The 26,673-nt window shown below is 42.8% G+C and overlaps 2 protein-coding genes across 9 annotated transcripts in view; one reads left to right on the top strand and one right to left on the bottom strand.

Annotated features, from left to right (window-relative positions):
• Window positions 1-3,407, bottom strand: part of P2RX7 (purinergic receptor P2X 7) — a 46,774-nt gene extending 43,367 nt beyond the window's left edge. For both annotated transcript variants that reach the window (XM_072953009.1, XM_006204863.4), the window contains exon 1: window positions 3,162-3,407. In XM_072953009.1, the coding sequence (XP_072809110.1) occupies window positions 3,162-3,286 (125 nt within the window). In that variant the 5' untranslated portion in view covers window positions 3,287-3,407. The remainder of the gene's footprint in view (window positions 1-3,161) is intronic.
• The window catches only part of IFT81 (intraflagellar transport 81), a 167,663-nt gene that overhangs the window by 57,948 nt on the left and 83,042 nt on the right, over window positions 1-26,673 (top strand). For 2 of the 7 annotated variants that reach the window (XM_072953296.1, XM_072953293.1), the window contains exon 3: window positions 4,276-4,450. The exons of the other annotated variants lie outside the window; for them this stretch is intronic. The gene's annotated coding sequence lies outside the window, so the exon portion shown is untranslated. The remainder of the gene's footprint in view (window positions 1-4,275; window positions 4,451-26,673) is intronic. 7 annotated transcript variants of the gene reach the window in all.

Raw genomic sequence — 26,673 nt, 5'->3', positions numbered from 1 at the left:
CATGTCTGAGGACAGCTCCATCTCTTCTGATGCCCTGTTATGTGACAATAAACCCCCTTGTGTGGCTTGGTGGCTTACTTGCATTAAGTTTCTGACTAACGCAGACCTACTCAGCATCCTCTCCACACACTCCTGCAAGCCTGGAGGCTGAGCTACTTGATCTTGCCTGTAGCTGCAGCCCCTGCCTTTGACTCCAAATCAGAACCTGGTTGTGAGGAGCTATGAAAAGCTGATCAGCCTCTTGTCTTATTTCCTCTGTTGGCAGCCCCTGCCTTGTACCTCCCTGTCTGTCTTCATTATCCTGGCCCATTGCCTTTTCAGCCAGAGTTATGGACAGCCTCTGAACCCAGAATCCCAGGGCCAGAATCCACCGCCTGTTGCTAATATCCTGAATATTACCTAAGCCTGTCTGGACTTCCACCTCTGGTCCACACCAGTCCTATTTGAGGCAAACTACCTTCCCCAGTCCCTGTGCACCATGGGTCTACCCATTTCACAGATGGTCAAACTGCCGTTATATCAACTTGAGGCCTCACCATATCATTTAAGGCAGCATTTCACAAACAGCCTTCAATAGATAGAACATAGCATGTCCTATGGGACTTCATTCAGTGACATGTAAATAGAGGTACCATTAGCATAGAGGGGAAAAGCAAAGTTGGCAATATTTTTCTTCAGTTTTATAATTTAAAATATAAACAACGGAAAAGCATTGTATATGGGGGTTATCTTCTAAAGTCAGCCTTTAAGGTAAAAATAGTGTCTTCTCAAAATTGTCTTTGGTAAATCCTTAAATTGTTCACAAAGCATAGGAAACAGACCTTCCACCTCCCAATGCATTCATCAGAGCCTCTTTTCCCTCCAGCTCTGGAACAAGTTGCTATTTTTCCAATTTTGCTCCAGGTGAAGGTGAAGGAGTTGGCTTATTTAAGGGGCGTGTTGGGTAGAAAATATTCACAGGTAACAACAAGAGATGCTCACTCTATGAGAAGCATGTGGGAACAGAGACTGACTGAGGGAACCCCACCTCACACTTACTCTGGGGCACCCAGTTGCTGAATCATTGCACTGTTTAAATTGTGCTCTCTCTCTCTGTGCTCCCTTGGAACATGTACAACTGAATGAGGGAATTAAATACATGTAAGATAAGATTCCATCATATGAATGAAAAATATTTATCATTATAAGGTGTTCTCATAATAATCTGTTCTTATACATACAATAATCTGCCTAAGACATTGCATGCTATGCCCAAGAATACCAGGAAACCACATCACCTGTTATGTGAAACTGTGACATATGATCTATGTATTAATTCATAAGGGAGCATTTGCTAACTATGCTCTTTATTATTGGTTCTGTGATATCTGGTCTAAGTAATGTGTCTCAATTCTAAAATAAGACAAATAAAATATTTGTTGTATAATAAACATATGAATCAAATAATGATAATCCCAATAATATTACTAAAAAGAATAATTAACACTTGGTAAGGACTGGCCATATGCCAGGTATTTTTCACAGCAGCTTTACATTTATGAACTTGTTTAATTCTGACAACCATATTAATCCCCATTTTACAGATGAGAAAACCAAGGCTCAAAAAGATGAAGGATTTTTGAATCTACATTTTCAGATCTCAAATCCCAATTGTGGCCACGGTTACTTTGAGGGGCAAAGGAGAGGATGTTTGTGGAAGTATCTATTAATTCAAAAAGATTATTTAAAAAAATAGCTACTGTTTGTGAAGCTCTTACTGTATGCCAGACATTGGTAAGGGCTTGCCATGCCTTTTATTGTTTAATTATCACAACAACTCTATGAATAGATGCAGAAACAGGCTCAGAGAGACTAAGTGACTTGACCAAAGAAACTTAGCCAGGATTATAAAATAGGTTACCCTCAGCTAGTACAGTATACTGTTTCCCTGTATAGATGCAGGTTATCATCATTATCATCTTCATCACAAAGAACAAGGGGGCATTAGCCATTAGGTAGATATAAGTCAAAACCACAATGAGATACTCATTAGGATGCCTATAATCCAAAAGACAGACAATAGCAAATAATGGTGAGGATGTGGAGAAATTTGAACATAGATTTGCTGGTGGGAATATGAAATGGTGCAGCTGCTTGGGAAAACAGTTGGGTGGTTCCTTGAAAGGTTGAAAATGTGATCTACCAATTCCACTCGTAGGTGCATACCCAAGAAAACTGAAGACATGTTCATACAAAAATGTGTACACAAATGTTCATAGCAGCATCATTCATAATAGCAAAAAATTGGAAACAACTCAAATTTCCATTTGAAGTGGTATATCCATACAATGGAGTATTACTCAGCCATAATGAGATACATGTTCCAACATGGATGAAACTTGAAAACATGATGCTAAGTGGAAGAAGTCAGACACAAAGGATCACATGTTGCATGATTCCATTTATATGAAATATCCAGAATAGGTAAATCCATAGAGATAGAAAGTGGATCAGTGGGTGCCTGGAGCTGCAGAGGAATAGGAGGATTGAGAGTGATGGTTAAGGGTGTGGGGGTTATTTTGATTGTTGAGGTGATGAAAATATTCTAACATTGATTGTGGTGATGGTTTGCATGACTCTTTGAATATACTAAAAACTCCTGAATTGTACCCTTTAAAAGGGTGAACTGTACGGCATCTGAATTATATTGCAATAAGCTGTTAAAAAAAAAAGAGCGTCTTCCTGACATTGAGGAGTATGTAAAGTTACATTTACAAGTCTGGTCCTATTCCTCCCCCTAAGCAGTGATGATTCAGATAGATGCCAGCATTATCACCAGGCGTGCCCTGAATCCTTGCCTCCTCCCTGGGAACCCAGGGTGTAGCCCTGTGTTTTCCCACCTTCCCCAGGCATGCCCTGCCCAGCTCGCCGCCCTGGCAGGCCTGGGTGAGAACCCAAAGCGTCACACTGCCTTCCCGTGGCTTCTTCCTGCAGCAGACTGGCACTGCTTCCTCCCGCCTGCTGCTTCCTCCCCCATCACTACCCACCAGCTTGCTGTGAGCCTCATGTCTCAGATTTTAAAACCATTGGGGATTCAATATGTGCACCAGAGGCTGCACCTTGGGGTTTTCCATGCCATTAGCCACTGCAGAGATTTAGGGTCATCCCCACACCCCACTTACCTAACGTAGGAAAAGATTATCATATGAAGGAACCACTTGATGGTGCCATAATTCATGCTCTGGATCCGGGTGACTTTGTTTGTCTCATACTGGAAAACATCGTTCCAGCTGCAGCAGGCAGACATGGTGAGAGGCTCGCTCTCCACTCAGGGCTGGACCAGGGCTCAAACCTCCCAGGCAGGCCACAGCAGACCCACCAGTAAGAGGGAAATGAAACGTCCTGATTCTTAGCAGGATCCTTTAAGTTTGAGTTCCTCCAATGATGACAGAGTTGAGGGGCGGGCCCTGGCAACTGCCCCAGATGTGGCTGAGAATAAACAAGAAAAGCCAAGTCCTAAAGCCCTGGCTGGCAGATGATCCCGCCCCAGCTGGCCTCCCCCAGATGCCTGCACAAAGATAGTGTTCAAAGGAAGGGCATTTTAAGAATTCAGCTTTATCCACTTTTTCTTTCAATTTTTTTTTGACTCATTTCAGTTGGGTTAAAGGGGCACCCCTTCAAATGTCAGGAGACCCAGTGCTTCCATTGTGCCTCAGTAAAGAGCCTAGATCTTTCCATTGCCTCAAGCCCCACTCAGAGGCTGATTGATTCATTTCTACAACCCTTTATTCAGCCCCAGATGTGTGTGAACTCTGCATCAATGAAGGTCTCCCCCTCCTCCCTCCCTCACTTCTTCACTCTGGTCTGTAGACAGTGGGGGGAATTAGATTTGCTGTGGGCTGAGGTGGGGGAAGGACTTTATTTCTATGCTGGATGTTTTCTGCCTGACCCTCTAGATCCATTTTCCACCCAGCTCTATGCCCTGGGAGGTCGACCCATGACCTAGCCCTGTCAGCCTAAGACCATCAGAAACATACGTGCCATCCAACAAAAGTAAGTTTATTGACCCATTCAATGAGGGAGAGTCCATCACCAAACAAAGGGATAGAGTTATCATCGGATTCTGGGGAAGGTGGAGTTTCAATTCAATTTAAATAAAAGCAATGCGTTACTTTTTTTTAAAAAAGTATGTATGCATTACCTAAAAAAGTAATATGTATGTATTACCTAAAAAAGTAATATGTATACATTACTTTAAAAAGTCACTGATTGATTTTTAAACATCTGTATCTGCAGACCAAACCTGCCTTTTGAGCTCCAAACCTGCAGCCCATGAACCTCCAGGCCTAAATAGACCACAGACACTTCAAATCACAGCTTCAAAATGGAACACCTTCCCATAAAATAATAGTGCAAGTAAGGCCTAATGAGAGCGAGAGAGTGGAGCCAGTAGACGTGGGATACTTTTCCGGTAAGCTTGGCTATGAGAGGACAGAGGGAAGGGTGGTTTTTAATGAGGGACATTGGAAACATTGGAGCCGTTGAATGAGATTCAAAGTGGAATGTCACGAATAATGGTCTCTGTTTCTTTGTGAAGTAGAAACTCAAGTCTTGGGTGAATTTCTTAGTCAAAGCTGTGTGTGTGTGTGTGTGTGTGTTTCTGACTAAAAGTCGTAAGAATCAAGTGATTTTCTTCAGCAGAAAAGGAAGGTTCTTTTTTGTTGAGGAAACATTATCTCACAGAACTCAAAGGCATGAAATGTGGCCCAACATCGCAAGAAGCTATCAGTAGAATAGGAAACTAAAATGTCCTGCGCTAAAGTTGCTCTTTCAATTTGCCTGAAGCTGTGAGGTCCCGCCTCTGCCTGTCTGTGCACCCGCCATGTGTCTCTAAACACTGAACCTCTCTGCTTCTCTGTGGGCATGTGGCCAGATAGGTCTATCATGGGTAGGTGTCCAAAGTTCAAGTGAAAGCCCAGATCAACCGCTCAATTCCAGAATCCCAGGGGAGTGGATGTGATTGGTTTGGCTATTTACCTCTGGTCCAATCAGCTATGGCTGTGGGCGGGGCCACAGAACAAATATGGCGCCAGGGACCCTTTGTTGGTGAGGAATGGGAGGGGATTGGAGGCGAGGGAGGAAGGTAAAAAAGGAAGGTGTGAGAGAGAAAGGTGTGGCTCTCAGAGAACAGAGGCGCCTAAACTGGGGGACTCTGGCTTAATACCCTAGCTCCTTTCAGTGGGACAACTTGGAGGTAGTGTAAGAAGTCTCCCAGAGGTCCCTAGTGGGATTGGGCCCCAGGTGCCCACAGCAGTGACTTGCTCTTGAATGCTTCCAGTACTGGCTGCCTACCCTTCCTTCCCTGTGCTACTTCCCCACTCCCCTTCCTGGCCTCTCCTCCCAGATAAGCTCCTTGCACCCGAATCCTTGTCTCAGGGTCTGCTTTGGGGAAACCCAGTCTATTTCAGCCTCCTGTGATGTTGCTAAGGAGTGAGGAATTTATTCTGAGAGAAATAGGTGGGTTTATAAGCAAAGTTGCTGCGTGATCTCATTTGCATGTTAGTAAAATCCCTCTGGCTGTGCTGCGGGAAGTGGATAGGAGGGGCAAGGGTGGAGGCCAGGGGTCTCCCCAGGGACAGGATGTAGTGATATGGAGGGGGACTGGGGGCAGATCCCTGAAGAATCCAACACCAAGGAGGCTAAGCGGAGGCATCAGGAAGGTAGAGGAAAGCAGGCGGGATGTGTTGGGGGTTGTTGCACTCAGAAGCCAACGGAAGAGCCGTTCACAAATAAGCCAGTGGCCACAGGAGCTATTAAGAGCGATTATAATGTTGCAGAATTAAAGGGCAGTAGTGAGGAAACTGACAGGTAAATTAATGGAACAGGAGAGAGTCAAGTATTAAATATAAAGATAGGTGGGGACTTAGTGTGTGATAGAAGTATTTAAAATCAGAGGAGAAAAAAATTACTCAAAATGCAATCTCAGAGCAATTGGCCAGCCATTTAGAGGAGGTCAGTGGATGGAGGGGATGTGGTATCCTGATTTTTCATATTTAAGATGTGTGTGGGAGGGGTGCAGGTATAGCTCAGTGGTAGAGCATGTGCTTAGCATGTGTGAGGTCCTGGATTCAATCCCCAGTACCTCCATTAAAAAAAGAAGAAGAAGAAGAAGTAAAAAGATGTATGGCTGTTTGAAATGTGATAGAATCATCAAAAGTGAACAATATCAGCTACAGAAAAGGGACATTTGAGTCACATACTGTTTGTGCTGCACACATTTTGCTTTACAGCAGAAAATGCAAAGATAACTGGATGCCCTTAGAAATAATTCAGCTGATAACTACATCACACTGGCACCTGGCTGGTGCTTGGTTCTTCCTCCCACTCAAACTCCGCGTTGGAGTCAAGACTAGCGCGGATTTGCAATGATGATAGTATGATGCGGTGATGGTAAGAGCCTCTTCAGGAATGCAATGTTCCTGCCAGGATTCACTGTGGTTCCTTTCTTGGTAACTGGAGCTCCTAAAAAAGCTTATCAAAATGATGTTTATTTCCCCTGTATTTCTCCATGGCAATTTCTTGTGAACATGTCTCTCTAATCCTCTCTTCCTTCTTTCTCATCACCTAATTCACAATTCTTATAATAAGTTGGTCAAAAGTCTGCTGCTTAGGGATGTCACAGCATTAGGAGAAATCCCAGTGCCCTGGTATTCAAAAATATTTTTCTCTGAGTTACACTAAATCAGTGCTGCCTAGTAGGGTGGCCACTAGCCATATGTGGCTATTTAAATTTAAATTAATTAAAAACAAATGAAATTAAAAATTCAGTTTCTCAGTCACACTTAATTCAAGTGTCAACAACCGCATGTGACTGATGGCTACCATAGTGAAGACCTAGAACATTTCCACCCGTGGAGAGTTCTGTTGGACAGCACTGCTGACTAAATCTGTGAGCTAGAGGAAAAAGGGAGTACAGCTGCAAGTAAGTGAGGAAGATGAGGGGGTTCCCAGTCAGATGGCATCTATTTTTCGTGTGAAATACGAGGCAGAGTTGCCTGATGAGTAGCAAGGGAAGGCAGAGGGGTAGGAGGTTCGATGAGAGTGAAGAAGATTCAGAACAGTTGCTATGGTAAATGAGAGAAGAGAGCCAGCAAGGAAAACAGGAATTCCAGGGTGGTGTTGAGAATTAAAGACCATGAGTGTGTTATTGCAACAGTCTGCATGACTGAGATTATGTTAAGGGCCTGGGGCCTTCCCACCTCCAGGGTCCACCTCCCGCCCTCCGCCTCCACACCCAGAGACCAACCAGCTCTTGCCAAGTGGTTCAAATAGTTGTAGAATTTGTAATCATTGGTATCTACTACTTTATTCTGGTCTTCTACATTTGTTCCAGAAACAGTGTGAGCAGAGCTACATCTCTGCCCCTCTTTCCACCTAAATCACACTTCCCCTGGGGCTTCTATCCCTTGCCAGCCCCACAATGCAGGGCAGGAAGCTCCTTTTTTCCCCCTAACTCAACCGAAGCACTAGGAGCAGCTTGGTCCACTCAATTTATCCTGAGTGTAATTGCTTTATCCTTTTCATGGGTGCTGGATTTCTTTTAATCACAAGATCTTTCCTCCACTCCATCATTCCATTCAAGCCAAATACAAATGCTCTTCTTGGGACCTGTTAAAATCTATTTCCTAGTCAAGAGCTGGCCACTTCAGGCAATAACCAAGATGTTCCACAATCATAAACACAAGGCTAGGGAAGGATGGGGAAAACTGGGGTTTGCCTTCTAATGGTGGGTGGGGGAGAGGTGTGTGGGGTTTCGAGGAGACAAGGGACCCATTGCTTTCTCCATCAGTCTTAGCAGGACAGGTATGAAAACAGAATAGAAGGATCTGTACATTGATCTAGGGCTGAGCTTTGGCTGGGAGTTGAGAATTATGTTATTTAGGGTGCTTTTATGTGAAAATAAAAGAACGCCTGACTCAAACTGGCTTAATATGAAATAAATTATTATCTCATATAATAGGGTATCTAGAGAGGGAACAGACTTCAGAGAGAGTTGATTCGGTAACTTGACAACACCATCAAGGACACAGGTTCTTTCTCTTTGCACTACCACCTTTGTTGTTGGGCTTCTCCTCAAAAATAAAGATCATCAATTCTTTTGTCTCTTTCATAGGAAAATCTTTCCCAGAGCCCCTCTCTGCCCACTTGACCCTACCCTGTAGTGCTCGAAGTCAGTCATGCGCCTGTTCCTCCACTGACAAGACAGAGGAAATGACCATGGCCAGCTCAGACCTAAGACATGGTCAAGGGAAGCAGTGGCTCAAGTGAAGATCTTGAAATGAGAAGAGACACGCCAAGGGACCAGGAGGTTGGCCAGGTCTTGGATTATCCTCACAGTCATTAAAGTCTTAAGCACAGTGGTGGGAACTGGGATGGGGAGAAAGGATGAGCCAGGTGCTGAAGTCCTATAAGAATGAGGATTGACTGATTAATTGATTGATTGATTGATTAATAGGCATCAGCAAGGAGAAGGCATAGAACGTGGTACAGCTAGATGCTGTGAGCCTCAGAGTTCACTCAAGATGATGGATCATTGATCTGGAAATAGAGTTAGGGACCATGGAGGGCACCCTGAGAGTGGGAGAAAGATTAGCATTCTTTGGAGAGGGCGTCAAGGACCCTCAGTGGAGAGCCAGATTTACTTGAGGCAGAAACTAAAGGGGACTTTGTGTACTGAGGTCATGACCTGAAAAAGAAAAGAGCATGCACCCCATTCTTCTCTTTCCCTTTCCCACAAGATGAAATAAACCTAGAGCTTTTTTTTTAAAATTGTGGTAAAATACACATAACAAATTTTACCAATTTAACTAGTTTTAAGTGTACAGTTCAGTGGCATGAAGTACATTCACCTTGTTATGCAACCATCACCACCATCCAACTCCAGAACTTTTTCATCATCTCAAACTGAAACTCTGTGCCCATCAAACAATAACCCTCCATTCCTTCCCAGAGCCCTTGGCACCCACCATTCTATTATCTGCCTCTGTGAGTTTGACTGCTCTGGGTACCTCATACCGTATCTGTCCTTTTGTGTCTGGCTTCTTTCACTAAGCATAGTGTCTTCCAGGTTCATCCATGTTGTAATATGTGTCAGAATTTCATTCCTTTTTAAATATGAATGATACTTCATTACAGATAGATCACTGTTTATCTACTTACCCACTGATGGACATTTATGTTGTTCCCACTTTTTGGCTATTGTGCATAGCGCTGCTATGAACATGGTTGTACAAATTTCTGGTCATGTCCTTGGTTTTTAATTCTTTTGGGTATGCAATCAGGAGTAGAATTGCTAGATCATGGTGATTCTATGTTTAGTTTTTTGAGAAATCAAGTATTTTTTTTAACTTAACCAAGATATCCACATATACTTGATAGCATCTCCTTTTTAACCCAAAAGCTGAGTACATCACCTTCCGGAGGGGAAATGCTTTCCTTGTATCAGTGAGTCACCATCTCTCTCATTAAAGCAGAGATAAAAAGCCGTTAGTTTAATTCCAACAGAGCATTCTGTTACAGAGAATAGAGGGAAAAGAAGAATAAAGTTATGCTAAATAGATGGAAATTTAGGACATGAACCGAAAAGCAGCAGCAGAGAAAGCAGAGAGGAGCTGAGGGCGGGGCTGTGGCACGAAGACTCACCAGCTCCAAGGGTCCCGAGAGTAGCCCTGAATAGAGAATTCCTTGCTAATTCTGCAGCCCAAGAAGCCTGACCCCTTTACGACTTCTCTTCTTTTTTTTATTTTTTCATGAAATCCCATATTTCATGTTTCTCTCTGATCATATGCATAACAGGTGTGACCAAAAGGAAAACCCTCTGTGTGTCTTTGCGTTCACCGCACTTCTGACACCAAGTATGTGGGTTTTCCACACCAACCAGTTCCCTAACTCTCCAGACACCAACTGGGTGTCCTACAATTCAGTTATGACACTAACTACTCAGAGTTAGCATGGACTCAGCAGGTTACGGGCTCAGTCCCACAGGACTGCCCCTGCTTCAGACACCAGTCGCAAGTAGTGAGTCCCAGGAGTTGATTTGGCTACAGTTGGGGGTTCCCATGACCCCTTCCTCAGGTTTGGTAATTGACTATAGTGGCTCACAGAACTCAGGAAACATGTTTACTGGTTTACTGGTTTATTATAAAGAATATGGTGAAAGAGATAGAATACCCAGGTGAAGAGGAACACAGGGTGAGGTCTGGAAAGGATCCAAGAACAGGAGCTTCTGTCCCTGTGGATTTGGGGTGTGTCACCCTGCCAGCACATGGGTATGTTCATCAATCCAGAAGCTCTCTGAGCTCCGAAGTTTAGGGATATTTATAGAGGCCTTATTGGTTATTAACTCAGCATCCAGCCCCTCTTCCCCCACTGGAAGATGAGGGGTGGGACTGAAAGTTCCAGGCCTCTAATCATGGCTTGGTCTTTCTGGTGACCATCCCCTGCCCTGAACCTGTCCAGGAGCCCACCAAGAATGGCCTCATTAGGACAAAAGACGCTCCTATCACCCAGGAAATTCCAAGACATTTAGGAGCTCTGTGTCCGAAACCAGAGGCTAAGACCAAATATATATTTCTTATTATATCACAGTAACATAGTGTGACTTAGTATTTATTCTGCACAATCAAACAAGCTTAACTAAAATACAGCCTGATTCTCTTGGCCCCTGTGAAACTGACAGCACCTTCATGTCAAAGATGTTGATTTGCTTCTGCCCTTTTTGTTGAGCCAGTGACATGGCATTCATCAGGGTAGTCTCAGTCCAGTTCAAGAGCTCCAGGCCAAACGGAGAAACCAATGAAATGTCTAGGAACTGGAATCAGGTCACCAGGCTGGGGTTGGATGCATGGAGATGGTGACACAGAATAGAGTGGGTACAGCAAATAGGAAGTGAGCACCCTGGCTGAGGGACAGGCCAGGAGGCTGAGCTCAGGAGGCCCCAGGAAAGAGATGGGGAGAGACCCTAGTTCTCTTCTGCTAGAAGATGGACGGAGTGGTGGTAGAGTCCGTGATTTGAAGCTCTCTGTCCTTCTCCCTGAGCATTTCATTGCTCCTATCAAAACTCCCTCTTATCCAAACAATCAAACCTGATTTCCCTTTCTCGCTCCCTCTTCCTCTCCCTCCCTTCTTCCCTCCTCCACCTGTCTTTCATTCCCAGTCTCATTTCCCTTATGCCTGGGACAGCCCCCAGTTAGTTTCTGCCTGCCCAGTAGCTTGCCATCCTTTACAACTGCACTTACCACTTAGTTTCTCCTATTAAGTGGAAGTGGAATAATTATACTTCTTTCCTCAAAGCATACCTCTTAAATCCCAAATGTCCCTGGGTTGCCATACATGATGAAATGTTTCTGACTTACTTTCCTTAAGGGAATTACATGAGATTACTCATTAGAAACACCATGCCTGATACATAATAATGTTCAGTGAATTGCAGCTGTTAATTAATAGTGATATGTTATTAATTATAGTAACAATAATAATAAGAGGATATAAGCTCTTAGAAGACAAGGATAGTGGTTTCTGTATGCTCAGGTTCGATAACCCAATATTCAAAGATTTAATTTTAGCAAAGGTAAATAGATATTTCTGCCATGCCTAACTTCTGGCTCAGCCTGAAATCAGCAGGCCTTCATATCCCTAAACCATGATTAGACCAGGATGGGCACCTGCCAGGCAGAGCCAGACCATTGTCTAGCCAGTAGCCAATTGGGACCTCTCTATCAAGAGTATGAATTAAGAGACAAAGACTTTAAAGGACAAGTAAAAAGAAGAGCACTAGGGTGAAAGTCCTCCAGTTCTAGCTGATGTGGTCCCTGGAACCACTCTGATTCTTGCCCTTCTTGAGGCTGTAGCTTTTCTAGAAGATTCCACGAGAGCTATGTTTTTATTATGAAAGTCATTTTTTGGAGCTAATTTGAATAGGTGGTTCTGAGCTCATATCACAACTCAGCCACGTCTTTATGATCTGAAAAAAGTTATTTGACCTCCCTGAGCCTCATTTTCCCTGTCTATAACAGGGGACAGTGATACCTACCTTACGGTGTCCTGATGATTAAATGAAGTAGTGGACTCTTACAGTAGGATTTATCAAGGGTGTTGCATCCTTGTTTCTTTCTCTTCTCTTCCCAATGACAATGGAAATGTCAGATACAGGCCCTATATCACTTAGGATAAGAGCTCAACTGCATGCAATAGGGATCCCAAATAACAGTGGCCTAAATAAAGTAGAAATTGATTTCTTTGTCACATACAGTCTGGGTGAAAATGGTTCAGGGCTGGTATGATGGCTCTGAGGAATGAATTCATCAGGGACCCATCTCTGTTTTGTTGCCCATAACAGCCTGGCCCAAAATGGTCCCCCATCAGTATCTAATTCCAAGCAGAAGGATAGAAGAAGGAGGGAAGGAGAAAGAAAATTTCTCTCTTTAAGGGCATGACCTGTCACTGCCACTTGCAGCTCATGGGTCAGAACTTAGTCACATGGCCACACCTGCCTGCAACAGGTGGGAAATATAGTCCTCTACTCGACCTTGCTTAAAAACAGGTTTTCTTACTTTTATTGAGAAAGGAGAATGGATATTGAAGGACAACTAAGAGTTCCTGCCAGTGGTACCGATGAACTGATCCTCTGACCTGGAGCTGAGTGACTAGCCTCGCCCACAAGTGAAAAGAAATCTTTGTGTTCTCAGAGGACCTGGACAGCTATAAGGCATATAACATGGCCCAATCTGGGAAGATCTCTATAGAGAATTTATTTCCCCAGGTAAAAGGATCTGTTTGTGTCTTTCCTCAGGGAGTGGGCCCATACAATTTGGTCTGTCTAACTTGGCACTGGGGGTGTCTGAAAGTCTGAGTCCTGGGTATGGAATGCTGGAATCTCTGACCAGCTCCGAGGCTGTGTCCTGTGTGAATGTTCTGGGTTCATTAGGTGATCTCAAAGCCCACTGCCTCCACAAGATCCGAAACGCCTTCCCTGATCTCACAGCTAAAAGAGATTGCTCTTTCCTTTAAACCCGTGTTATACCTGGAGTAGACATCTGTTGGTTTTGCTGTCTGGCTTTATTTTCTCTTCTGGCTTTCCTTTGGCAGAACCGTACTGTCTGCATTCTCAGTTGATTTGGTTCAGGTCAAGCTGTCCCTAACCACAGGCCCCAGGGGTGGACCCAGGACCCAGTCCTAGACAATCAAAGCACCACTTCGGCAAGGCTACTGCAATGCGCTCTGTTCAAGAGTGGTCACATGAGTAAGGTTAGTCTGATAAGTCTTGGAATTTTGGTTAAAATTACTGAAACAGTAGCATTCTTCTTAGGCTGCAGTTGCTAAGCTGGTAGGATATAGGCCTAAAATCATTGGTGGCCATTTGTGCACAGGGTATGAAGTCAATTCAGGGAAATCCAGGGGGAAATGATGGAGAGATTCTTGATGAGATCATTTGAACATCTGGATCAAGCCATGCCTGAAGGCTTGACTAGTTTCAGGAGCCAGTTACATCCGTTTTTTGCTTAAGCCAATTGAAGCAGACACTCCTATCAACCAAGAGTCTTGGCTAGTACAGCATCTGTGTGTGTACCTTCACAACATGGCATATCACTTTGAACCTGATGTTGCAGTTATTTTTGAACACATTTCAGATCTTTTGTTTGGCTATGAGATCTTGAAACCAGACTCCTACCTAGGTGCCAGGCCCAACCCAGGTGTTCAGGGAATGTTTGGTAAATGAATAGATGGGTTGATGGGTGGATCAGTGGATTGGTCGATGGATGAATAATGGAAAGAAGTAAGATATGCCCTTCCTGAACATCAAGCCCCAGAATAGCAGCCTGTGCTTCTCCAGGTATTTCTCACAATCCTTTCCCATCCTTTTGTTTATTTATTCAGACAACAAATGTTTATTGAGCACCTACTATGTGCAAGACTCTGTGCCAGGGGCTGGGAATATGTAACGTGGTGAAGCGCTCATGCTCTGGAGTTATACAGAACTGGATCTGAACTCCAGCTCTGCCCGTTACTCTCAGTGTGGCCTCAGACAAGTTGATTAACATCTCTGAACCTCGATTTCTTCATCAGTAAAATGGGCATTGATGGCATCTTCTTTGTAGCCTTGTTGTGAGCATAACTGAGATAAAGGACTTACCATGTTGAGTGGTGCTGGTTCATAATAATTATTATTATAACTAATATTAACACTGCGTGTCCTTGGTTCATTAACAGGGGTGATTGTGCACCCTCAGGAGACATTTGGTGACACCTGGAGACATTTTTAGTTGTCATGATTGAGGGAGTGCTACTAGCATCTAATGGCCAGGGTTGCTGTTAAACATTCAACAATACACAGGTCAACCCCCCACAACAAAGAATTGTCTGGTCCAAAATGTCAATAGAACTAAGGCTGAGAAACCCTGGTCTATATAGCGTTGGCGCCTAAGCTGGAAATTCAGTTGTAGACTAGGAAACCAAGGGCCACAGTCAGTGCAAGGCACATAGTAGGTGCTCAATGAATATTTGAAAACCATGTAAGTGAATGAATGAATGAATGATCAAATGAATGATTATATCTTACATTTGTAATTTGGCCCAGTGTCTGGTTCAGGGCTATGTTAGAATGGCTCTTCAGTAAATGGTTATTGACTCCTTCCTGTAAATGTCCCCCTTGAAGAGCAACCTGTGCATCAGCTGGGACTGATGTCCTCCTGGCTGGGGGACAAGATGGCCTCGAAGCAGCCATCTGGGGTTACAATCAATTGCTGTGGGCAGCCGCAGAGCGGCGGAGCAGACAGTGTTTCTCCACATAGTGATGGATTAGTTGTCTTCTCTGCTGCCCCTCTTCTCTCAGACTCTCAGCAAAGAAGGGTTTATCGGGCTGAGCTGAGAGCCTGTGCATTTAGCTCTTTAGGAAAGGAGGGGAAAAAGTGAGCCCAGACTGAGGATTATTGTTAATATGCTTGACGATCAAGAGCCGGTTAGGATTAGAGGTGGGGTGGAGAGTTGGGGAACAGGAGTCAGCTTCACCATTACTCTCTTTCTAATTCATTTATTCAACAAATATTTACTGAGTGCCAGGGGCTCTTTGGAGATATGTAAGTTAACTAAAGAGTTCAACATTCCAACCCTTTTGGAATTTATATTCTAAAGAAACAAGATGAACAATAGGTAACTCAGATATATAGTATGTGAGAGGACCATGTACCCTGTGGAGAAAAATCAAGCAGAGAAGGAAGATGAGGTGTACTTAGGATTGAGCTTTTTGGTTAAATTGTGGTGAAATTCACATAACGTAAAATTAACCGTTTTAAAGTGTACAGTTCGGTGGCATTTGGTACGTTCTCAATGTTGTGCAACTACCACCTCTATCTAGTTCCAAAACATTTTTATCACCTCAAAAGGAAAACCTTGTCCCCATTAAGCAGTCACTCCCCATTCCTTTAGCCCATAGCCCCTGGCAACCATCATTCTGCTTTCTGTCTCTATGGATTTACCAGTGCCTGGTAACCATCAATTTTCTTTCTTTATGGATTACCTATTCTGGACACTTCACATAAATGGAATCATACAGTATGTGGTTTTTAGTGACTGGCATCTTTCATTTAGTGTAATATTTTCAAGGTTCATCGATGTTTTACATGTATCAGTAGCTCATTCCTTTTTGTAGCCAAAGAATATTCCATTGTATGGCTGTCTCACATTTTATATATTCATTCATCAATTGACAGACACTTGGGTTGTTTTCACCTTTGGCTATTGTGAATAACGTTACCATGAACATTCTGGTACAAGCACTTCAGTTCCTCTTTTCAGTTCTTTCAGGTAAAAACTTAAGAGTGGAATTGCTGGGTCATATATTTAACTTTTTGAGGAACCACCAAACTGTTTTCCACAGTGGCCACACCATTTTACATTCCCACCAGCAGTGTGTGAGGGTTCCAATTTCTCCACATCCTCACCGACACCTGATGTTCTCTATTTTGTGAATAACAGCCATCCCAGTGGTATGAAGTGGTATCTCCTGTGGTTTTCTCTAATGCAAATCATTAGATGTTGAGCATTTTTTCACGTGCTTTTTGGCCATTTGTACATCTTCTTGGAGAAATGTTTATTTAAGTCCTTTGCCCATGTTTGAATCGGGTCGTCTGCCCTTTTGTCATTGAGATGTAAGAGTTGAGGATGAACTTTTAAATAGGATGGTCAAAAAAGGCCTCCCTGGGAAAATGACTTTTAAGTGAAGACCTTAGGAGCGAGCGAGTCACTGGGACGTCTGGGAAGAGCATTGCATACAGAGGGAACAATGAGTGCAAAGGATCTGAGACAAGTCATCTTCACTTGTCTTAAACTCTGTTTTCCCGTCTGCTAATGGGGAAGAATAAGACCACGAAGATAGTATCACATGGAAGGTTGGCAAATTATCAACACCTGGGCTCCCCCTTGCACTCGTGCAAGATACAGTTGACCTTCAGCAACACAGGGATTGGGGCACCGACCCCCCATGTAGTCAAAAATCCACGTATAACTTACATTCATCCCTCCATATCTGTAGTTCCTCCACATCTAGGGATTCACTCTACTGTGGATCGTGTAATACTGTGGTGTTCAGTATTGAAAAAAGTCCACGTGGACATGGACAAGGGCAGTTCAAACCCATGTTGTTCAAGGTCAACTGTACTTAACTTCTCAGAGATTCAGTCTGCTCACCTGGAAAATGGGGGTAATAAATGCTGTCAACCTCACAGTGTTCATGAGAATTTAATGAAATAACATACCCAGCCAGGGCCTGGCACCTGGTAGTGCTCAGAAGTGGGTTTGAATCCAGATCAGGAGGACTTCAAATCCTGAGGCCTCCAGGAAGAAGACAGTTTACAGGAGAGCCTGAGGAGCTTCATGGCAGAGGCCCGCAGTCTAGCCTGACCCAGGCTACCACATACTCTCCTCTGTGTATGTTCTTAAGAGCATGATTTGTTTATATACTAACACCAAGCAGGGGGATTAGAGTGTGAATGCCAGCTTTCACCCAGTGACTTCAGGCAAAGTTCTTTTTTTTTTTTTTTTTTTTTTTTTTTTTTACATTTTTATTGATTCATAATCATTTTACAGTGTTGTGTCAAATTCCAGTGTTCAGTACAATTTTTCAGTCATACATGGACATATACACACTCATTGTCACATTTTTTTCTCTGTGATTTATCATAACATTTTGTGTATATTTCCCTGTGCTATACAGTGTAATCTTGTTTATCTGTTCTACAATTTTGAAATCCCAGTCTATCCCTTCCCACCCTCTACCCCCCCCCCCCCCGGTAACCACAAGTCTGTATTCTCTGTCCATGAGTCCATTTCTGTTCTGTATTTATGCTTTGTTTTTGTTTGTTTGTTTGTTTTTGTTTTTTAGATTCCACATATGAGTGATCTCATATGGTATTTTTCTTTCTCTTTCTGGCTTACTTCGCTTAGAATGACATTCTCTAGGAGCATCCATGTTGCTGCAAATGGCATTATGTTGTCGGTTTTTATGGCTGAGTAGTATTCCATTGTATAAATATACCACATCTTCTTTATCCAGTCACCTGTTGATGGACATTTAGGTTGTTTCCATGTTTTGGCTATTGTAAATAGTGCTGCTATGAACATTGGGGTGCAGGTGTCATCCTGAAGTAGATTTCCTTCTGGGTACAAGCCCAGGAGTGGGATTCCTGGGTCATATGGTAAGTCTATTCCTAGTCTTTTGAGGAATCGCCACACTGTTTTCCATAGTGGCTGCACCAAACTGCATTCCCACCAGCAATGTAGGAGGGTTCCCCTTTCTCCACAGCCTCTCCAGCATTTGTCATTTTTGGATTTTTGAATGACGGCCATTCTGACTGGTGTGAGGTGATACCTCATTGTAGTTTTGATTTGCATTTCTCTGATAATTAGTGATATTGAACATTTTTTCATGTGTTTTTTGATCATTTGTATGTCTTCCTTGGCGAATTGCTTGTTTAGGTCTTCTGCCCATTTTTGGATTGGGTTGTTTATTTTTTTCTTATTGAGTCGTATGAGCTGCTTATATATTTTGGAGATCAAGCCTTTGTCAGTTTCACTTGCAAAAATTTTCTCCCATTCCGTAGGTTTTCTTCTTGTTTTATCTCTGGTTTCCTTTGCTCTGCAGAAGCTTGTAAGTTTCATTAGGTCCCATTTGTTTATTCTTGCTTTTATTTCTTCTAGGAGAAAATTTTTGAAATGTATGTCAGATAATGTTTTGCCTATGTTTTCCTCTAGGAGGTTTATTGTATCTTGTCTTATGTTTAAGTCTTTAATCCATTTTGAGTTGATTTTTGTATATGGTGTAAGGGTGTGTTCTAGCTTCATTGTTTTACATGCTGCTGTCCAGTTTTCCCAACACCATTTGCTGAAGAGACTGTCTTTATTCCATTGTATATTCTTGCCTCCTTTGTCGAAGATGAGTTGACCAAAAGTTTGTGGGTTCATTTCTGGGCTCTCTATTCTGTTCCATTGGTCTATATGTCTGTTTTGGTACCAATACCATGCTGTCTTGATGACTGTAGCTCTATAGTATTGTCTGAAGTCTGGGAGAGTTATTCCTCCAGCCTCATTCTTTCTCTTCAGTAATGCTTTAGCAATTCTAGGTCTTTGATGGTTCCATATAAATTTTATTATGATTTGTTCTAGTTCTGTGAAATATGTCCTGGGTAATTGGATAGGGATTGCATTAAATCTGTAGATTGCCTTGGGCAGTGTGACCATTTTAACAATATTGATTCTTCCAATCCAAGAGCATGGAATATCTTTCCATTTTTTAAAGTCTTCTTTAATTTCCTTCATCAATGGTTTATAGTTTTCTGTGTATAATTCTTTCACCTCCTTGGTTAGATTTATTCCCAGATATTTTATTACTTTGGGTGCTATTTTAAAGGGGATTGTTTCTTTACTTTCTTTTTCTGTTGATTTATCGTTAGTGTAAAGAAAGGCAACTGATTTTTGAACATTAATTTTGTAACCTGCTACCTTGCTGAATTCTTCAATCAGCTCTAGTAGCTTTTTTGTGGACCTTTTAGGGTTTTCTATATATAGTAACATGTCATCAGCATATAATGACACTTTTACCTCTTCTTTTCCAATTTGGATCCCTTTTATTTCTTCCTCTTGCCTGATTGCTGTGGCTAGGACTTCCAGGACTATGTTGAATAGGAGTGGTGATAGTGGGCATCCTTGTCTTGTCCCAGATTTTAGTGGGAAGCTTTTGAGTTTTTCACCGTTGAGAACTATGCTGGCTATAGGTTTGTCATATATAGCTTTTATTATGTTGAGATATGTTCCCTCTATACCCACTTTGGCGAGAGTTTTTATCATAAATGGGTGTTGAATTTTATCAAATGCTTTTTCTGCATTGATTGAGATGATCATGTGGTTTTTGTCCTTTCTCTTGTTGATGTGATGTATTACATTGATTGATTTGCGTATGTTGAACCAGCCTTGTGTCCCTGGGATGAACCCCACTTGGTCATGATGTATAATCTTTTTTATGTGTTGTTGGATTCTATTTGCTAAAATTTTGGTGAGGATTTTGGCGTCTATGTTCATCAGTGATATTGGCCTATAATTCTCTTTTTTTGTAGTGTCTTTGCCTGGTTTTGGTATCAGGGTGATGGTGGCTTCATAGAAAGAGTTTGGGAGTATTCCCTCCTTTTCAATCGTCTGGAAGAGTTTGAGAAGGACTGGTATGAGTTCTTCTTTGTATGTTTGGTAGAATTCCCCGGTGAAGCCGTCCGGTCCTGGACTTTTATTTGTAGGGAGGTTTTTAATTGCTATTTCTATTTCCTTTCTAGTGATCGGGTTGTTCAAGTGTTCAGTTTCTTCTTGATTCAGTTTTGGTGGACAGTATGTTTCCAGAAACTTGTCCATCTCCTCTAGGTTATCCAGTTTGGTTCCATATAGTTTTTCATAATATTCTCGTATGATATTCTGTATTTCTATTTTGTTTGTTGTAATTTCTCCATTTTCCTTTCTTATTTTGCTAATTTGTGCTCTCTCTTTTTTCTTTTTTGTGAGTTTGGCCAGAGGTTTGTCGATTTTATTTACTTTTTCAAAAAACCAACTTTTGGTTTGGTTGATTTTTTTCTATGGTCTTGTTAATCTCTATTGTATTTAATTCCTCTCTGATCTTTATTATTTCCTTCCTTCTGCTGCTTTTTGGGGCTTTTTGTTCTTCTTTTTCTAATTGATTTAGGTGGTGGGTTAACTTGTTTATTTGAGATTGTTCTTCTTTTTTGAGAAAGGCCTGTATCGCTATAAACTTCCCTCTTAGCACTGCCTTTGCTGTGTCCCATAGGTTTTGAGTGGTTGTGCTTTCATTATCATTTGTCTCAAGGTATTTTTTAATTTCAGCTTTGATTTCCTCATTGATCCATTGTTTTTTCAATAACATATTGTTTAATCTCCATGCTTTTCTTTTTTTCTCCTTTGTTTCTCTGTTGTTGATTTCCAGTTTCATGGCATTGTGGTCAGTAAAGATGCTTGAGATAATTTCTATCTTCTTAAATTTGTTGAGGTTTCTTTTGTGTCCAAGTACATGATCAATCCTGGAAAATGTTCCATGTGCACTTGAAAAGAATGTATATTCTATTTTTTGGGGGTGTAAAGCTCTGAAAATGTCCACCAAATCTAGTTTTTCTATTGTAGTATTTAATTTCTCTGTTGCCTTGTTTATTTTCTGTCTGGAAGATCTGTCTAGTGATGTTAATGCAGTGTTAAAATCTCCAACTATGATTGTATTCCCATCAATATCCCCCTTTATCTCTGTTAGTAATTCTTGTATGTACTTAGGTGCTCCTATATTGGGTGCATATATATTAACGAGTGTAATATCTTCATCTTGTATCACTCCTTTAATCATTATGAAATGTCCTTCTTTATCTTTCTTTATGGCCTTTGTTTTAAAGTCTATTTTGTCTGAAATCAGTACTGCAACACCTGCTTTTTTGGCTTTTCCATTTGCATGGAATATCCTTTTCCATCCTTTCACTCTCAATCTATATGTGTCCTTCTCCCTAAAGTGGGTCTCTTGTATGCAGCATATTGAAGGTTCTTGCTTTATTATCCAGTCTGCCACTCTATGTCTTTTGACTGGAGCATTTAGTCCATTAACATTTACAGTAATTAATGATAGATGTGTGTTTATTGCCATTTTGAACTTATCTTTGCAGTTGAATTGGTATATCCTCTTTGTTCCTTTCTTCTTCCTTTTGTGGTTTGGTAATTTTCCTTTGTATTATCATGGATTTTATTTAATTTTTGTGACTCCCTTGTAAACTTTTGACTTGTGGTTACCCTTTTTTGTAAATCTATTAACCTATACCCGTTTTTAATAAACTGATAATAACATGATCTCAAACCCATCCTACTGTTAAAAAAATTTTAAAAAAGAAAGAAAAAAAAATTCTATATTTCCCTGCCTCCCTCTCCCACTCTCAGTGATTTGTATGTCTTCTTTTATAATTTCGTGTTTTCTTTATTTGTAATTCATGAGTTATCACCTTTCCAGTTGTACGTTTCTCATTTCTGTAGCATCCTGCTGCTTTTCTATTTAGAATAGCCCTTTCAATATTTCTTTTAGCATGGGTTTAGTGTTGCTAAACTCCTGCAGCTTTTTTTTGTCTGTGAAACTCTTTATTTCTCCTTCTATCCTAAAGGATAGCCTTGCTGGATAAAGTATCCTAGGCTGCATCTTTTTTTCATTCAGGGCTTTGAATATATCTTGCCACTCCCTTCTGGCCTGTAGTGTTTGTGTAGAGAAATCAGCTGAGAGCCTTATGGGGGTTCCCTTGTAGTTCACTCTTTGCTTTTCTCTTGCTGCCTTTAGAATCATTTCTTTATCCTTGACTCTGGCCATCTTGATTATGATATGTCTTGGTGTGGGTCTATTTGGGTTCTTCCTGTTTGGGACCCTCTGAGCTTCCTGTACTTGGATATCTGATTCCTTCTTTAAGTTTGGGAAGTTTTCAGTCATGATTTCTTCAAAAACCTTTTCAATCCCCTTTGATCCTTCTTCCCCTTCTGGGACCCCTATTATGCGAAGATTGGGACGCTTTATATTATCCCATAGGTCCCTTATGCTATTATCATTATTTTTTATTTGCTTATCTTGTAGTTCTTCTGAATGGGTGCTTTCTGTTGCCCTGTCTTCTAGATCACTAATTCGTTCCTCTGCATTAACTAGTCGGCTTTGCACAGCTGTTAGATCATTCCTCATCTCTGTCATTGAGTTTTCCCATTTTGCTTGGCTCTTCTTTATAGCTTCAATTTCATTTTTGACATATTTTATTTCTCTAAGCATTATCTCTTTTAATTCCTTCAGCAATTTGATCACTCCTTTTTTGAAATCTTGATCTAGTAGGCTATCGATGTCTATTTCATTGAGCTTTCTTTCAGGGGATTCCTCTTGTTCTTTTAATTGGGAAAGGTTTCTCTGCTTCTTCATCTTGCTCATACCTCTCTGGCACTGTGGTTTATGAAGTATCAGTTGTCTATTTTGGATCTTAAGGATTTTATCTATCTAATGCCTATTTAGGAATAGAACTTAGGAAAAAAAAAAGAAAAAAAGAGAAAAGAATAAGAGAGAAAGATTTTTAAAAGAAGGGAGAAAGAGGGTTTGAAAACAATGTATAATGAATAATAGAAGAACGGGTTGTAGCAGAGTATTAACCGGGTGGAGAAGTCCTTTTAAAACCTTAAAAAAAAAAAAAAAAGGGGGGGTGGGGAGATGAATATATGTGTTTGAAGCCTGTGTCTAATCAATAACAGGACATCAAAACCCAAGAGAAATAGAAATGAATTAAGAAGTAAAAATTAAAAGAGTAATTGAAAATAGAACAGGTAAAAACCGATTAAAACAAAACAAAACAGAAACAAAAACAGAAAACAAAAAAACAAAACAAAGCAAAACAAAAACCAAAAAAAAAAAAAAAAGGGGGGGTTGTCGGTGTTCTCCTGGAGTCTGTGTGCTTTTAATGTGAAGTCCTTCTGTCTTCGTCCTGTTTTGGAAGCTCAGCTTGTTTTCATAGGCCCTCCGTTGGCACCCTCTTCTGTGCTGCTCCCAGCACCTGTCGGCAAGCAAATCGCGCCTCCTCCTAACACGGGGTCAGATGCAGCTCTCCTCTGCTGCGGGCGGGCGGGTCACTGCCCCTCTGGATGCCGCAGACAGATGTTGCAGACTGCCCAGGCAGGAGGGCGGGTCGTGCCCCTTCCCAGCACCTCGGTCAGGGGTTGTGTTCCTGCCCGACAGGCGGGGGGCCGCTCTCCCCCTGCCTGCGCCGCCGGTAGCTCCGCTGCTCTGTGCGGCTGCGCGCTCTGCGCCGGCGCTCCGCCCGCGCCGGCGCTCCGCCCTGGCCGGCGCTCCGCCCTGGTCGCGCTCCGCCCCGGTCGGCGCTCCGCCCTGGTCGCGCTCCGCCCGGGTCGCGCTCTGCGTGTGGGCTCGGGGAAGACCCAGGGGCAGCCTCGTCCCTGCTCCGAGCCAAGACCGAGATGCTTGTTTGTCTTTGTGGATCAAGTTCTCTGGGGTACCAGAATGGAAGGGTCCTATCTGCCCAGGGCTGTAGGCCCGTCTCAGTCTGGCCCTTGAGGCTGCTAAGCCCTTCGGTGCGGACGCAGGTTTCGTCTCTGCCCCCGCCTGGGTGTTAAGCGCCGGAGAATATGGCGGCTCTGCCTGGGCCCCGCCCCTCTTCCCTTGAAAAGTTTCCGCGTGTTTTCAGAGATGGGGGTATGCACCCTTCCCCCGAGAGCACATCAACCTTGCTGTTTTATGGAGGGCCCAGGTTGTTCTGTCCTGTACACCCACAGCCCTGGCGCTCAGCCCCTTGCAGTCCCCCGGAGTTTCCTCCGTGCAGCCGCCCCCGTCCTCCGCCCAGATTATGCAGCCTGGCCCTGCCCGCTGCTGCCGGCCCGCGTCTCAGGCTGGTTGTCGGGGGGACGCTCTGTGCCCGTTTAACTTAGTGTTGTCAGACAAGGGCTGCTCTGTACAGATCCGAGCCTCGGAGGCTCCCCCTCCGTCCCGCTGGCCTCTCAGTTGGAGAGGGGAGACCCAGCGAGCAAGCGCCAGTCCTCCTTTGCCGCTCCCTCCCCGCGGGACCCGTCTCGCGCTGCTTTGCCTTTTGTTCTTTCTTTTTTCCTTTTCTCCTACCAGATTTTTGGCGTCTTTATCTTTTGAAGAGGGCGATGATCTGTTGGAGTTCCGCAGGTGCTCTGGTTGGCTGAGTGGGTCTGTAGATGTGGGTCTTGGTGTATTTGTGGGAGAGGGTGGCTTACAAGCGTCCTTCTACTCCGCCATCTTGCCCGGAAGTCCCCCAGGCAAAGTTCTTAAACTCTTTGAAATCAGTTTCCTTATTTGTGCCTTAACATTGTGGACAGGATTCAAGATCACGTATGTGTCATAGGAGAATTGACAGATAATGGATGTAAATGTCACCGGTATGTGGTTGGTGCTCAAAAAAATCTCCCCTCTTTCATTGCTTCATCATATACCTGCCCAGCAAATGCCATTTGGGGCACTTAAGAAAACACGATTACCTTTATATCATTTCTTCAACACAAGTTGCCATGATGTTTTGCTTTATTTTGGGTTTTTTTGGTGGCAGGTAGAATGTGGGCTTTGGGGTCTCAGGTGAGAGTTGAGGTCCTGGTTCTTTTGCTTACCAGCTGTTCAACCTTGGGCAAGTGTCTTAACCTCTCTGAGCTTTAGTTTCCTGGCCCACCTTACAAAGCAGTTGTAAGGATCTGGGGTCATTTTTGTAAAGCACCCAGGACCCAACAGGACTCAGCCTCGGGGCTGACAGTGGCTACCTTGGTATGAAGAAAAGGACAGGAAGTCCAAGCAATTTGGGTGGTGAGGGAAGAACTGGAGAGAAAAAAATCCCAATCAGACTACCTGGAAAAGCTTCTGCGAGCCTAGCAAGAGTGAAGCCGTAATGAGTGAGTTTCCAGTCCTCATTTTTCTCCCTTTGGAAAGATCTAAGAATCAGGAGTCCCAAATGCTCTGTCCAAGGCTAACTCTGTGCCCTCCAGCAAGTCCCTTCCCCTATCTGAGCCTCAGTTTCCGGGGTCCCCCTCCAGGGACCCTCTCTTCTCTGTATCCAACTGTGGCACCGCTGCTGACCAGTAGAGGGTAGCGATGCACCAATGTTCACCTTGGAGTCGGTGCCTCCAAGTCTGGTTTTGTTTGCCATGTTGCTATTCCCTGACCCAGGACGAGAAAAGACAAGCAAACTGTGGTGAAATGATAATAGTGGAATGTTTCTCTTTTTCAAACAGCCTTATTTTATCCTCAGTGCACAGTTAGAATGAGGTCTTGCCACAGTGTACAAATGAGGAAGTAGAAGCCCAGAAGCATAAGAAACTTAACAAGACCACATATAAACAATCAACAGACAATTTTGGTTACACCACATCCTAAATTTAAACATTCCAATGCTAGTAACTGCATTGCTGTATGTCTTGCCTGCTTAGGAGCGATAACCCACTACCTGCTTTATGGTTCATGCAGTATTTTCTGACCTTCAGTATCAGAGGATCTACATCTTGCTCTCCCCAGCTTACAGATGAGCAAACTGAGGCTTCTAGAGGTTATGCCATTTGGCTTAACATTTCTTAGCCGTCTCCATCTTAGCGGCTGTTTGGTAGACTCCCAGAAATATTAGCTGACAAGTATAGAACTTGGTGTTTTGCAACAGTTTTTGTATAGTGGGACATAGTGGCTTCAGGTCCAAATATTGCTCCTTATTTTGCAAAAGGAATTAAGCCCCTGTCTCTGTCTCAGCCCCTGCACAGGCTGTCAGCATTCTACGTGTAACTGGAACAGCTTTATATCAACAGTGGTACTCAAAAGGGACTGTCAAGTGAAACACCTGTCCCCAACTCCAGATTCTAGTATCCACCCCCACCTACCCACAGAATCACTGTTTTTGACGGTCATTTTATTTGTATGTGTGTGCAATGTCTTTAACTGACCTTCAGGTTGATTAAGATGCTGTAACAGAAAGGCACGACTCAAGTTAGCCTTAACACTTCAGCATTAAGGAAATTTTTACGTCATATAACAAGTAAACTCCAAAGTGGCACTCAACAGCTTTAGAAGAATTACCCTGCACAAGATGTCAATAGTGCTGAAGTTGAGAAATCCTGGGCTAGACTGATCAGTGCAGGGATTGGGGCTGGAGTCATCTTCATGAAGCACATGGCAGTGAGGAAGAGGCAGAGGACACCACACAAAATTGGAGTTTGGAGAGTCTGAAAGAAGAGAGGGGACTGGTTTTTGGGAAGGAAGTGGACAGTCTCTGTCATAAGTCCTGATGCTGTTAATTTAGCTCCCACTGAGCTCTAACTAGCTCTTACACTGTGTGTCCTGCCGCTGGGAGTTTGGAGGATGTGTGAGAATCAACACTGGGCCCTTGCCTCCACCTTGCTTATAGTCTAGTTATTTAAACCAGACTCACATTACTACCTTTTTACTGTTATCTTTTTTTTTTCAGTTGTAGAAAATATTGAAAGGGATAAAGAAAAGCCAGAATCACCCATAACCCATCAAGAATGCTACCACTAACAGTGATGTTTATTTCCTTCTGATTTTGACCCTGCTTCCTAATTGTTGCAATTCAT

This window comes from Vicugna pacos, chromosome 32 (assembly GCF_048564905.1).
Source record: "Vicugna pacos chromosome 32, VicPac4, whole genome shotgun sequence".
In the NCBI taxonomy this organism is placed as follows: domain Eukaryota; kingdom Metazoa; phylum Chordata; class Mammalia; order Artiodactyla; family Camelidae; genus Vicugna; species Vicugna pacos.
This window is presented reverse-complemented; position numbering and strand designations above follow the sequence as displayed.